General features: G+C 42.6%; 1 protein-coding gene across 1 annotated transcript in view; it reads left to right on the top strand.

Moving 5' to 3' along the window:
* The window catches only part of LOC128712791 (collagen alpha-1(XVIII) chain), a 139,244-nt gene that overhangs the window by 96,103 nt on the left and 27,337 nt on the right, over positions 1–15,804 (top strand). The window contains exons 12-18 of the mRNA XM_053807664.1: positions 611–1,018; positions 2,322–2,435; positions 2,577–2,645; positions 8,835–9,084; positions 9,343–9,420; positions 11,943–12,082; positions 14,516–14,608. Coding sequence (XP_053663639.1) covers positions 611–1,018; positions 2,322–2,435; positions 2,577–2,645; positions 8,835–9,084; positions 9,343–9,420; positions 11,943–12,082; positions 14,516–14,608 — 1,152 coding nt within the window. The remainder of the gene's footprint in view (positions 1–610; positions 1,019–2,321; positions 2,436–2,576; positions 2,646–8,834; positions 9,085–9,342; positions 9,421–11,942; positions 12,083–14,515; positions 14,609–15,804) is intronic.

Raw genomic sequence — 15,804 nt, 5'->3', positions numbered from 1 at the left:
ATTATTATTTTGCCATATTTGAACTTGATGCATGAATTTTAAATCAATTTTGATTTTTTATGGACAGTGTACGTTTCAGCAGATCATGTCGATTACTTTTAAATACTTCGCTTGCTATACCTATTACTTTTGCTTTCCCTTATGTTTCTACAAGTGAGAAAAGTGGCCATCTACAGGGTGTAATAATTTCTTCTTTATTGTGTCCGGAGAACCGTAGCCTTTTTATTGCGTTTATAAATTAGATTCACATCTTGGCCTTGAAGGCAATTTTATGAAAAGAATATTTAAGATTAATAAATTTTGCACATTGCATACATTTAGGGGGTTTGTCAATGATAGTATCATTAGTAATTTTTGTAACATAACAATTAGTAGTCTTGTAAAATACAGAAAAAAGTTTTAAATATGGTGCATTCTGTTCAAATTATATAAATCATCGAAAAATTCCTTTTGGAACAATTATCAGAAATAGTAATCTGCTAATAAACTGCTAACCAATGTCTAACAAACAGCATGTACTACTCGTAACCTCCTACTCGCTATTCCTAGAATCTATCCAATTACATATCAATTGCACACTAATTAATCACAAACTATTATCACCACCCAGGGCCATCAAGGAGCGCACGGACAACCGGGACCGAAAGGACCTCCGGGCACACCCGGCATTCCAGGACTTCCGGGTCAAACGGGTGCATCGGGACCGAAGGGTGATAAGGGTAACACGGGCGAATCTGGCCCACCCGGTCCACCCGGTTCGCCCGGCATGGTAATCCATGCCGAGGGTACTCGCAATGGTACGCAGGATCAGTGTCAGTGTCAACCGGGACCACCCGGACCGCCGGGATTGCGTGGCCCACCCGGATACGATGGTGCGCCCGGACTTACGGGTGAAACCGGACTTCCGGGACATCCGGGCCTGCCTGGTGACAAAGGCGAACGCGGACTTCCTGGTCCGAAGGGTGAGAAAGGGCCGGAGTTCATCATCAATGAAAACGCGGCATTTAACTCCTCCAGGGTAAGTAACTCATCATTCTCCAAAAGACACTGATTCCCCCCAAGCATTAAGCTGGCACGATTCGAAGAAAATGCAGCCGGTAAATCACATCACACGCCGGTACCGGTTCGCACCCTACCTGTATCCCGTTCCGCTTCCGGTGCAAACTTTATTGGACAATTTATGTGACATCGTTCACATTCCCGTTTTGACTGTGCTGGATGGTATACCAGATGGTATGGGAGTGGATGCATCCCATCATACAGGACAAAAGGAGCATACAATCTGGAAGCATTTCAACTGCCCTGCAGCCCAACCCAACTGGTAACCAAAAAAAAAATCCCCGCAAAACCAACCATCCAAACGAGTCACCAAATGCAAATGCAAGACGATGGTGGCTGTGACAAAAAAAAACAAGTTGCTGTCCCCCATCTGCAGCTGGGAAACGCGAACCGAGAGCGAACGAACGCGAAGATATGTAGCTGCTTTTCAAACAAAAGAGATGCCCCAATGCCCGGTCGGGTCGGGTACTGCACAAAGCACGGAACGATGTTGCACTTCTGCTGCTTGGACGCTTGCTCCGGCGTACATCAACGTGACCATTTTTTTCCTTTTCTAACGCTTCTTCTCATATGCATTTTTTACTGACACGTGGGAGGTAAGTGAGGATGGCAACGGTAGATGGGACTAGACGCCGTTTGCTGTTGCAGTTTGTACTTTATTAGCTTCCTAACATTGTTCCCTTCCGGGAACGATCCCTTTCAAACTATGCGATGCATACATTCAGACGCAGATGGGCAATGCATTTCTCTCTCATGCTGACGCGGTTTGGGGGCAAGAGAAAAAAAATCCTGGTAACCTCCAGTGCACAATATGCAACATTCTTTCTCGTACACATTTCATCCTTTTATAGCATTTCATAACATTTTCTCCCGAACGGTTCATTGAGAGACAGCATACACAGGAGAGAACGAAAAAAAAACACACTCAAACATACATAACATGAACGAGCTAAACGAGTTGAAAAAATATTAGCTGAATGAAGAATTACACCAATGCTCTACCCGTGTGCCCGAGCGAATAACGAGCGGGAAAAGCTTTTGCATCGTGATGCGCAATGTGCATAATTGAATTCAAGCACAATAGTAAACCACCCAGACTCGTAGGGTTTCAACAAGGGAAAACTAATTATTTGACGATTAAAATTCTTGCACATGTTTTCTCCCAACCTTTGTAACACGTAACACATTTACATACGTATGCCATCGCATGCGTGTAGTCCAGCTGCTGCTATTTCATGCTGTGTCTCATTTCCCAACCCTAGGCGAACAGAGGTGACAAAGGCGAACGTGGCCAGCGTGGACGCCGGGGGAAGACGGGCCCACCGGGACCGATTGGACCACCGGGAAAACCAGGCGGTATGGGTGAAACGTGGCCAGTAAGTAGTAATATTCTATGTTGTTTACATTTCACTTTAACTTATAAACATTATGCTACATAGACTGCGACACGTACTGGCCAAAACCATGTGCGTAATAAATATAATTATTTAATTTCCCTTTTCCATGTCACCTTGCAGGGCCGACAAGGACCGAAGGGAGATCAGGGACCGAAAGGAGAGAAAGGAGATAGCATGGCAATGCGAGGTGTAAGTATTGTACGTTATACGATTCTATAAAGGTTATACAAATTAACACAATTGGAAGCTTGAATTGAATTACTTTAAGTTGAATCAAATCAGTACAGTACAATCTTCCTTAAACTAGTCCTAAGATTACAATTGTACTTAAGCTAGTTATTTTCTACATGCGAGATCTGAGTTTGTTATGATCCTATTTAGCCCAACATCATCTCAGACAGGACCTTGTCCTCTTATCTTGTAACATTATGTGCCGAGTTGAAAGTAAATGGCAGGCCTAGTTGCCCGAAGACAGTTTTTGTTACGATCATGTCACTGAAGACTAACGAATTCTAAGTACTAAATAAGATTTAGATATATCATGCCACTGCAATAAGGCACAAAAGTCGTCCAGAATCCAGAGGCGCATTGAATTGCGCTACACATTCACAAGATTATAAAGGCGTAACTATATTGTCACTATGAATGACAATGATCAACGTCACACATCAGATTAAGTTGTATGGAAAACTCTCAAGACCCCTTGCTACCACTATTGGTATGCGCCAAGAAGATGGTCTAGCTTGTTTACTATTCGACCTAGCGGTAGACAGGGCCATCCGCGACTCGGAGGCCGAAATTTCAGGGACCATTTTCCATAAGTCAATTCAGATCCTGGCATACGCTACTAACATAGGCATCATTGGTTTTCGGATCTCCTACGAAGCGGATGCTTACCAAAAGATTGAGCAGGCGGATTGGAGATTACCGAGACAAAAACCAAATTATGGTGGCACCATCAGTGGCCCTGCCCTGCTTACGCCGGGGTGTCGTACAGATAGGAGAATGCAATTTTGGACGAGTTCGAAGTCTATCTTAAGTCAAAGGTCAGTACCGACAACAGCATCGATGTTGAGATGCGAGCAGTAAAGGGAGTTGACTGCGTCTCGAAACACCTGTTGCGCCGATCGAAGCTGGGACATACGCCTCTGAAACACGGACTTCTGTTCTGTCCAAAACTGACTGAACGCTGTGGTCAAGAGGAAGATAATCAGAAGAAGGTTTGGACCTCGTATGTGTGGAAGAACAATTAAGGACCAGCTACAATGACGAACTTTATAAGCTGCTCGATGAACTCACTATTGTACAGCGATTTGGACTCCGGTGAACTCCGGTGAACTGGTCACGTCATGATAATAGCACTGGACGACCCAGACGACCCGTAAAGTCCTTTTAGGTCGTCCACATGGATGGCGGAGGTGGCGTAGGATTGAGGCTTCCCTGTTGTGAATAATTCTATCTGCACGGCAGAATATTTATCTTAAAAGTATCATGTTTAGAGTAACAATGACACTTTAGTGATGTTATTCTTCGAGGGCTAAATTGCGGAAGAAAAGGCCAACTTCGAACAACCTACATGGTAAACGTGGTAAAAATAAGTCTAGTAAGCCGGAAAATACAGGCATGACCTAGAAGGTCGTTACACCGAAAAGAGAGAGTGTAAGTTTATAGATCGCCACATCAACACCTACCATAACTTCACATAGTACTCATTTCAGTAAAGCTTTCAATTAAGACATTCAAAGAATCTTTAGCATAGAACAATTAGCTCTTTACGCTATGCACTCTATTGTTGCTATTAATACTCATTGCACAAAGTAAACGCATCCTTCTCGTGCCCTTCCGAAGTGTAAATTAAAATCTTTTCTCTCACACGTAATTGTAATTCTTTGTATAGTACTAGGGCTAATTGATATGGAATTCCGCAATGTACCTATTGCTGCCAAGAAGTCAAGTACACTTCATCGTCAATCAGGAACTTTTATTATCGAGCGATCTTGAAAGATAACTATATTCTTTCGAAGCGTGTTCATTGAAATGCTCTTAACCACATTCTAACAAGCAATGCACACGTGTGGATGAAGAAAAATATTCATAATAGGGAACATGTCGAGAGTGGAGATTACATCGAAAGCTTTGCATTTCCTACAGATTCCTGGAAAGTCCTCACATGCATATTCTAATGATTCTGTAAAACAAGCTATAGAGTATTGCGAATGTAACACCCTTAAGCTCATTGTAGCATGATGGTGTACATTTAAGCACCATATTCTACTCGAACAGCACGCATACACGGTGCACGGTGTGTAAGCCAGCTGCAACTGTAGCTCGATCCGAATGAAAAAGTTTCCCTACATAGTGCAGCGCTTAATTAATCATGACTGGCTAAAACCCCTTGTCCGTGGTGATGGTGTAAATTTTAAAGCGAAAGTTTATAGTTGTCCCACAACCGTCACTCGACTCGCGGCGTCAGCGGGGGGACGCCTATCTCCATTTTTCTCCACACCACCCAACACTGACAGCTCGTAATGGATGGATTCTGTCTGATTTTTCCATTCACTTCATTATCCGTCCACCACTCACACACAGTGTGTGGCACCCAAACGCGGGCAAAGTAACTTATTGTTTCACGATCCTCAATGTGGCTGAGTTATTTTGCAAAAGCATGTACTAACGGAAACGATGTAATCTTACATGATACTCAAATAACAAAATAAAAAAGTACAATACCGGACAATCGATCCGGTCGCCGGCCGTTTATTATAACGTAAGAAAATATTTGCTGCACTCCTTTTTTGCTGTCTTACTGAGCAAAACTTTCGCTCAACACCGTCGCCCAAGGACGTCCTACAAATCAACGGAACCGTTACTGGTGGTACGCCTCGAAAAATCGCCGCCCCACCCGAGCCCTGACTGACGGTGCACAAACTGACCCAGCCAAGGCAGACGGACATGCGCTGCAAATCAGTGAAAAACTTTCACCTCAACGTTTCCACTGCACTCGCGTACCAGGCGCGGGCTGGCGGGAACTCGAGGACGATAATTTTTCTTCCCATCGGACGGAATCTTTCCCGGGACTTTATACGCTGTACATGCCGGTCTGTGGAGTGTTTGGCTGCTGAATGTTGCAACCGACACAAGGCATCCGTGGAACCTTTCGCTGGGCGAGGAACCCGTACCGTTTGCAAAGCACAGCAAAAGCGACTACATTCCTGAAATCGCTACCGTTTCTAGGTCATAAATTTTACCCTACTAAAATGCCAGTCCACGCAAGGTGCCAGCAGAGTCACACCAGACGACCGGACGGATCGCCATGCCAGGACGATGCATTATCCTAGCCCGCGATGGGACGATTATTTGAATCGCTTTCTTTGGCCGCGTTTTGGGGTCCGAAGTTTTGCTCCACCTATTTGCCTTCCTTCGAGTTTCGTGCCACTCTTTGCGCGAGTCGTTTGGAACTTTTCTTCTAAATGGTTCGTTTTTTTTGGTTCCTCGCTGCGCGCTAAAGTTCACCTAGACGGAGGAAACGGGTTGAGCAACGGGCGAAATGGAAACACTACAAATTTAGCAACATTTTACGCTCCCTGAATCTGGCCGAAGGTTGAGGTTTTGGTTGTGGGATTTGATGTGTTTTTTTAGCGAGGTTTTGCGTTTTTTGGCAAGTTTTGTTTTGACAAGATGAAAAGAGCTTTGTCTTCTGGGTTTGGGCACATAATTCATGTTCTATTTAGCATTAAATTATACGATGCACGGTAAAAAGCAGACATGGTGGAAGATAATCTGTTTCGGCGTTCGTAAACTTTACTTTTGATTTTTTTTTCTAGTCAAAGTGTCAAAGTCTAGTGTTTCCAAGTTGTCAGAACAGTAGAAAGGTGTATTTGGGTTAACTTTCTCTCTTCTCCTTACTATTGATCTCAATCAAATATCCCTTAAACAGGAATTAGGTAAATGGAACATTTAGTTTAGAGAAAACTCTTGCAAAGCCCAGTGGTCCGGTGGAGTATTTGGTAGCGGCGCTGGTCCCATACGACAGAACTGAACCAAAAACCCATCCGGGTCGTGCCCCTGTAGCATAGACTGATTATCCGGCTAAGTAGTAAAATAAGTCTAGTAACGCAGTAGTGGCTAGCTTGACCAAACAGGTCATTACGCCAAGATGAAGAGATAAGGCTGTTATTTATTTACATTAAAAGAACAAACGGAAGAGATAAATATGAAGCTTGATCCATGAAGTTATGCACCATAGAAAAAAAAAAGTTTTTTCGCATTTTCATATATTTCTCCTAGCAGTTTTCGAAGTTTACGATGCATAATTTGCCAAATGCTTTGCTTTATATTTATTATTCGACGGTAACTGTTCTTCTTCTTCCTCCACTTATTCTTCTTCTTCTTCTTCTTCTTCTTCTTCTTCTTGGCATAACGACCTTTTAGGTCATGCCTGCCATTACTTGCTTTACTTTACTTATTTTACTTATTTACTTATTTTGGCCCGTATCCGGATAACCAATCAATGATACTGATTGGGATTGGATTTGGGGTTGGTATGTCATGTGAAATTCCGCGTCGCTACCAACGAACAAAAATTTAGCACCCATTTTTAGAGATATTTATTTTTAGGAATATTAATTGTGTAATTGTATCGCAATTTGACGATTGCCGCATTGCAGGTGCCGTAGTAAAATAAAATAAAAAAGTACAGTAGAGTGCCGAATATCCGGGTGATTATGCGTGCAGTTCGAAAATGACAGTTTAACAGAAATTTTATATATTCCCTGCAACATTGTAGACGAAAAAAAAGAATGAACCTATTTCATAATAAGAACTCAAATACTGAGAAAACACCAACAGTTTCTTTCACAGCAATAAAACACTAACACACTTTTATAAACTGAAAAAGCCCTACACATGATGCAATATACGCTAATTTCTATCATACATAGATATGTAACTATTATCTATCTTATTATCCGGCGATTTGTCAAATCCCGATTATCCGGCGATTTGTCAAGTCCCTAAGGGCACGGAGAATCGGCGCTCTACTGAATAGTAATTTAACAATTTATCAAAATAAAGCAAAAACACTAACGATCTAACGATACTGATCGATTCTGACGCAGCTTTTCATAACAAACTCAGCAAGTTTATAAAATTTCGATGATTTTTTTAATGCCTTGCATTTGAAATTCTGCGATACCGGCCAAACAGGAAGAACTTAACTTCATCCCCTATTTTAAACGATCGTGTTATCGAAGAGTTCCCAAAACAAAGACTCTAATGCCTCAGGCAAACAGGGAGCAGTAGTTTAACTCTCCGCACAAACTCTCCCAAAGTTCATCCAAACTATAAGCCACCAGCACCAGTGCACTGTCACTTCAAGTGTTTGTCGTCAATTTTATATCTCGTTGTGCTACTGCCACGTTCAATCTTTGCACACTACAAAGCTCCAATCCGACCATGCAGCAGCATGACAAACAGCACGGTTTAGCAACGCAGCAAACCCCTCGTACAATGTTCGTCGAACTCCTGCAAAACTTCTAAGAAGAAGTTAATGTACTGTCATAAATAATGCATCACATAAAATTGGGATTGCTCATTTACGGGATGTTTTGCCCCTAGACTGTTTGCCGCTTGTTCCAGCGCTAACAGGCTTCACGGGTGCAGCTCTGTGCATACTGCTGACAGTTGTCGTCTTCGTCGCCATATGCGCTTCGACCCATTCACGGTTGGACTTGAACTTGCCCAGTCGCCGGGATGTCGCAAAGGCGCTTCAGTATATGTGGCTCGCGTTTTGCACCAGTGACACACAGTTCGTTCTTATGCAGAATTAACGAAGCAAATCTCTGTCCCTACCACTGTCGACGTAGTCACACACTTGTCAACCCGATTTCCCGAGGGTCACAAGCTCAAGCAGCCACTTGCGTTCGTGCGAACGGCTTACAACCTTACGTCCATGTGCTACCAGGTAACAGCACAAGGCCGAGAACCCATGCTACTGTAAAACCGTGGATCGGGAAAGCCACTTCATTTGTAGTTGACACATTCCCTACAAATAGTACCACGACCTAGACATCTCGCCACGGCAAGGCTGTCACGGACAAGTCCTGAGAAAATGCGGTGTCCGGGTGGTACGGGCTGGCACACCCAACACAAGTGGAATGAATAAACAATGTCAAACTTTTCCGCGGGTGTGTGCCCTCGTGTGAAAAGTGTATTTTCTGGTCCGAGAGCTCCGTGAAAAGCAGTTCAGACAGATGGAGGCGCTGAGCTGCGACTAATGTGTGACGCCATGTGTGTGCGTGTGTGTGTGTGCCTGTTTTAAAGGATTAAAAACTTTCTAATTCCCGCTTCATCTTCTTGCCCTATTCTCAACCTTTCCAGTCAAAAGGCGATAAAGGCGATCGTGGCATGAATGGACGTGATGGACTGCCAGGACCGCCGGGTCTGCCAGCTGCATCCGGTGACGGAGGCGTACAGTACATCCCGATGCCGGGCCCACCGGGACCACCGGGACAACCGGGACCACCCGGTCCACCCGGACTGTCCATCATCGGTGAGAAGGGTGAACCGGGAATGGATTCGCGCAGTCCCTTCTACAGTGATTCCCAGCACGGATACTACGGACGACCGGGTAAGTTGCACAGTTCGTACCACTCGCTGCGTATACAAACTTTGCTCTAGGTTGCTGTTCTTTTTTTTCTCACTCATTGCAAACCATCCTTTCATGCCAATCGTCAACACCCGGGACACTAATCGCATATCAACATGGACACACCATAATTAACCATCATGTCATATATACACACACATGCGTGCGCTCACACATACGCTCTTCCCCTTGTCTCACTAAATCTTGTTCACTACTACTTCTTCCCCGATTGCCCACAAGGAGGTCGGTCCAGTTTGGACGAGCTGAAGGCGCTGCGAGAGCTCAAACACCACAAGGATTACGAAGACAGCACGCTCGGTAAAAAGAAAAGAAAATTGATTTCCTCCCACCTCCCTTTCATTCTCCATGGTGTGGTTCATCCTATGCCCATCTTAGTATCTTTGGATTAGCTTTGCTTCGTACACTTGGTTTTTTTTTCTTCTGTTATTTACCACACGATACAGCACAACGGTAGTGTTTTCCTTTCTTTGATGATGAATGGGCGTCTTTCTTTTTGCTCGTGTTTGCTTTTCATCTTCATCTCATCACCTGCCTCCATATCCTGTTACCACGCGTTTGTTTGCGTGACAAATGTGGCAGATAAAAATGAAGATGTATTGTATTTTCCGATATGCCGCACTAATGAGAAACAATTGATACGGTTCACGTTTACGGTTGAGCTCACAGCTCACATTTGCTTCCAGTTAAAAATATCCGATCCTTTATTGTGTGTGACACTCTAGCATCAGAAGCTTTGAAGTGAAAAGTAAATGAAACTAATTGTGACAGAAAAAGCATTTTCAATCCTCGAACGATTGTTTAACGTTTGTTTTGATCTTTCTGCTGTTTGGAGGTGATCAATCAAAGGGCTGTACTCTTTCACATATCATTTCTAACTAACAATGCTTTTGGATACGCTCTCGTCTATTCTAATGATGGTTTATAATTTGAAGGTACAATCCAGAAAAAGTTATTAATTTTATTGATGGCAAGAAAATATGAAACCAAGCTCACAATTCGACCAGCTACAAATTACTTTATAATAATAACATATACAGTAATCAATTTCATGTTATTGTTTTCGGTTGGCATGAAGTTGATTTTTAATTAATCAATGAACACGAAAATTTAGTTTCAAGTTCGGAACCATATTTTGTCGCAATTCCATTGTGGAAGATATTTGATGTCAGCTCTATTCAGCAAATACTAACCTTAAATTACGACTATACTATTAACTATGGCAGTTGGTTTGATATTAGATCTTAAATGAATTAAGCTTATGGTAAAATTACAAACACATTTTTATCATTAAGTATTGACATTTCTTAGCACTTTAGTTCCAGTTCTTAGCATCATTAGTACTAAATGGTTGAAAACTCTTTTCCTTTTGCTAAGAACGACAGAGTTGAATTTAAGCTGTCTTTGAGCTAAAAACTTTATTTTAGCTGAAGAAAACAACACCAAATCGTCAATTATTATAGTTTCTACCACTTCAGAAATAAATTTCAATTTTTCATTGTAAAAAAGAATTATGTCCATAATTGGTACAACTGAGTTTAGGCGATCCAATTAGGGCAGTACGCGTAATATGGATCATTTGTAAGAAGTTTAGATGAAATTAATATGTTAATTCGCTTGATCCGCTATAATTAACCTTAATAATAATATAATAATAATAATTAACACAGCCATCTTGTTTTACATTCTTCAGGCTTCTAAACAACAAGTAGTATCACCCAATAACACCCAAGATCAAATTTTAACACTTTGTCGACAAATGACGTTCGTCCTAGTACCAGGTGGCCAGTGCTAGCTTACGTAAACAATCCTGTACGGGCTTGTTTGTTACCGCTGCACATAACACAGGCCACAGCATTAAAGAATAGAGTTTAATTTAAACATTATTTCGTAGTAGCACAAATTTCAAACGCAGCCAGTTACAGCCATCAGTTCTTTGGAATGAACACCCGTCAACAGAGTGTACATATTTGTACACCCTTGTCCTAAGCTTAAATCGTTCCCTTGCTATCAATTTCCAATTTGACATCAAAAACAGATCCTTGATACGTTCGATTGCTTTTGTTTTTGATCCTTGTTTTGTTCGACGCATAAAGTTGCTTTTGTTTGTATCTTATTGTTTGTTAATATAATTAACGTATATAATAGCGTAAGGTACTTCATTATATTTAATGCTGAAATTTCATAAAAAATATGTAAACCACTCAAGTAGCAATACAAGGAATGTATTAAATAGCATGTGAACACTCACCATATCACTTGAACTCAGTAATAATCCAAGCCTTAATGCTTCCATTAGCGCTTATCCTAGTTAGATTATGCTGCTATAAACACGTACCTTTTCGCAACTGTCCTGCTTTCCAACCAGCGCGAAGGTTTAGATTATCCTGATGGGGTTTCATGTAGCCAACAATCTGTACCATTACAGTGCGCAATAATAATCCATTCCACCTGCACCTCTAACCATTCCACTCATATTTTACTGCGTTACATTACCATTCGCATCAAATCCAAATTGCATCACGCAATGTTACGAACTCTGGTTTTATGTTGCACAATTGTCCCGCCATTCAAGGTTTCCTTACACTACTACCCTTCCTTCGCGAAGCCGGTAATCCACCAATCCCATTTTCTGAGCGACAAGAAACCCGGACCGTACATGTTGTCCCCAGCCACTTTCCCTATCACCCCGACGGGGATTGAGTGCGTACCACTTGCTGGAAGAATTATCCTTTCCACTTACCGTAATCAATCTCTAATGTGCCGCGTGCTTTTTCTTTTTCGCTGCTCTCTATTTCTATTTGTCAACATCAACCTCGCAGGACCGCCCGGACCGCCAGGACCGCCGGGACCGGCCGGACGGCCACTGCACGACAGTGACGAGATCCCGAACAGTTACGGGGCCAACGTTCGCATCGTGCCCGGAGCCGTCACTTTCCAGAATGCAGAAACGATGTCGAAGGTAAGGTTAGGGTGAACAATGTGCGCCACCTGCAATGCAACTGGGGCATACCGTAATGCAAAACCGTCTCGATGGAGTCGTTCGCTTCGGCACAAATCCGTCTACCAGTGGCAGTGGGGCAGTATCAATTATTTATGCCCATCTGACGACGAACTCCGTCGCCTTGCCTTGACGGTTCGTGTCGTCGATTGTATATGCATCACGATAGCAAATCACTTGCAAGATGGAATGTGCCCCGAACAACGTTTCTTTTCGCTCCGTTGGAAAATTCCACACATTTCTGTATTGCGAAGCGAACAAAAAATCAATTTCGAAAAAAAAACCTGAAACGAATCGCCCATGCATCCTCCGTCCAAATCTGTGTTGTGCGCAAATAGAGTTGATGAGCTGCCATCACATCATCATCATCACCATCATCATCATCGTCAACATTGTCATTTCGCTCGATTCGCACCGTGTACTGAAGAGTTACACATACACATCCCGCGTAGCTTGGGTAAAGCTAGAGGGCAATCTTGCCTGCCATCGCAAAACGACGTGACCGACGTTGTCGCGCACTACGCTCCACGTTTATCGCTTTATGCTGAAGGATGCTAATCTCGCTCGAAGTGTGCACTGCTGTTTGCACTTGTCCAACAAACTTCTGAACCGGTACGGCAATCTTCCATTTGCAAACATGGCAAAGGGACTTCAAGTGCCACGGTTTCATAATGGTTGCACATCAAACTGCAACAGACCGGTCCGGGGCGGGTTCTTTGTATTGCTCGGTCAAACGGGTCGGGCGAGCTAAGCTCGATTAGCTAATTTTGGCGTAGCATACCGTGATGCGTTGGTGCCTGGTGAAATGAAATTGTAGTAAATTGTACTAAATAGTGTTACAATTACTTTGCGTGTGCGTCAAAATGTACTACAATTGTTTATGTAATCTGTATAGAGCCGTTATTCCGTTCTTTACAAAATGAAATCTTAAGTTAACGGGACATGGCAGTTTCTAATGCAAGATAAGAGAGGGAGAAGACGATATCAGTATCCACAAAGTCATGAGTCACACTGAAGGCTCAGAAATAAGTAACAAACTGTAACGCATTTCTGGAAAATAGCTTTTTCAATATGGAAATGTAAAGCGATTTGATTACTTTCAGGGTAAATTCCAATTATTGGTAATTACACTTTACTTCAACTATCAATTACTCTAAAGTGGCTATCAATTCGTTGGCAAAATCTACATAATGATTTTGTAATAATTAATAACAATGTTTTTAATATACAGCGCGCAATTCTTAATTGAATAAAATCATGCATTTTACGCTTCATCATAGAAAAAATAGCTTTTGCTATATTTAACGCGATCCATGGGAAAAAGAAGAAAAATTTTACCTTTGCATCAGTGAGCAAACGAAAATGGAAATTTATTCACTTTCCTAAACCCTGTCACCTCACAGTCCCTGTGAGAAACATTACGAAAGGTCAGTTCGAACAAAAGGTCTAGACCAAATTTGTTACTGTATACCACGCACTGCATTACATGCACCACAAAACCATGTCCTTCTTCGCTCATCTGGGTGGTTTTGTTCCTTTTGTTGTACTTTTTGCATCAAGACTTCACTTCATGCACGAAGAGACATAAAAATGGTGGAAATTTTTTATCGTCCTGCTACCAAACACTTTCCTATGATAACTAGTGAGAGAAGGCGAGAGAGTGAGAAAAAAAACACACTACCGTTCTTTTCACCACCCGCAATGCTAGAAGAACAACGACCCCGAACGCATTGTTCGCTTCCGTGCCGTACACACGCAAATCTACACTGTTCGGTCGTTCCGAATTTCGTGGGAAAATGAGCAGCTGGCCTTCACACAGTGGGCCCCGTGTGTAAGCGCCATCGTTTCGGCTTTCGGTTGCAACCGGAGCGTATGTAGAGCGGAGCAAAAGGACCCCCAAATAAATAAGACCTTATCATGAATAATAAACGCTAAGACACACGCCGTCCCACGGTCTGAAGGGTGCCATTCGTGTGCTGCATCGAGTACCGATGGGCCCTCGTGATGGACCATTCCCTGTGCCATTTTCCTGCCCATACCCGGTACACGAGCCCGGTTCTGGACACGGTTGAGTGCACGAAAGGAAACGAACAAGATGATACACGAAATCTCTCCTGCATCATACTTAATTCTAGGTTATCCACGTTATTGCTATACTCCGGCTGGTTACACAGGGACACCGATGAAGTGGCCCCGAAAATGAAAGCACCAAGAGAAAAAAAAACAGAAATGAAACTTTAGCAAGAAATCTAGTGTATGAGCGGTTTTTTTTCTTTTGGATTCTTCTTTTTTTCCAACATTTGTTTCCTGCGGCAGCAGATCGCAAGTCCTCGGCACCCTCATACTCATTTGCCTCTTTATTTTGTCTGCCCTTCCAATTTATTTCACACACAGATGTCTTCCACGACTCCCGTCGGTACGCTCGCTTACATAATTGACGAGGAAGCACTTCTGGTACGAGTGAACAAGGGCTGGCAGTACATTGCAGTAAGTATACGATTTCCCTTTTGTTATGTTGCCCTTACGATCTTCCCGCCCTTCCATTCTGCGTTCCGTAGTCCCATACCTCCCAATATGTAGCCTCTTCCATCACTCACACCAAACAGTGTGTAATTCCGCCGGGCCGGCAGCCCTCCTTCCAGTCGATTCCCTCACCGAACCGAAATCAATTGTCCTGTCGCGTCTGTCACTGCACCGACCGACCAGCTCGTAATTCCATGTCTTACGAGCCTCAGCCTAATGACCGCTCCGTCGTGTGGGTTGTCCATCCTGAGCGAATAAAAAAATCCCTTTTTCCTTGCCAACAATTCCTACCAACCAAGCGATCAAACACGTTCTTCTCCACGTGGACTGCGAACACAACGTGAGGGTTATATGTGGTACAAATTACACTGATTATACGCCATTCGTACCGTTCGTCACCGTAGCCGGGTACTGTACTTAGTGGCGTTGGAGTGATTCCAAATAGTTTCACATGTTCCATGGGAATCATTCTAGGGGACGGTTTACATGAATTGATCATCATAAGCTGCTAATAATGGTAACATAGCTAATTTTGCATCAATGACTGAAGTGTCTTAAGACATGTGAGAAAATTGTTTGATCATGCGATTACAATTTCAAATAAATAGTTAATATGAATTAAGAATGGTATCGTCATGCCTTCCAGAAAAGAATAATATGCTTAATTTTTTTTTATAAGTTTAACCTCTAAAGACATTCAATTCTTACAATTTCTGTAGCACACAAATTATCCTTGGTAACATTTTCGCCTAAGCTACGCTAGAGAAACCAATAGAACTTGTTGAGAGAATTCCGATCTATAATTGCATACCTTCTGGTGCTTAGGCAAAAGGCAACATGAGGTGTACAAATCTTATAATCAGACATTTCAAAGTCATAAAGGACTAAAATCATCTGCAACGAACATTGTAACATTTGAACTGCTCAAATAACGTACTACTTCATATATTCCAACTATACGCCCTGAAGTTATGCAATGTACACGACATAGACACTTTGTTAATGGGGTGGTCGACGAATTTTATGCGTTACCTGTGGCAACCCGATTGCAAAAACTCTATCCTGTGTATGGAAAAAACATTCAATTATTACGTACCCTGCATACAATACAAACCAAAACAAAAAGTACAAAATAGTTTGTTGCACTCCTTTGACGGTTT

The sequence above is a fragment of the Anopheles marshallii genome, chromosome 3 (genome assembly GCF_943734725.1).
Source record: "Anopheles marshallii chromosome 3, idAnoMarsDA_429_01, whole genome shotgun sequence".
Classification (NCBI taxonomy): domain Eukaryota; kingdom Metazoa; phylum Arthropoda; class Insecta; order Diptera; family Culicidae; genus Anopheles; species Anopheles marshallii.
This window is presented reverse-complemented; position numbering and strand designations above follow the sequence as displayed.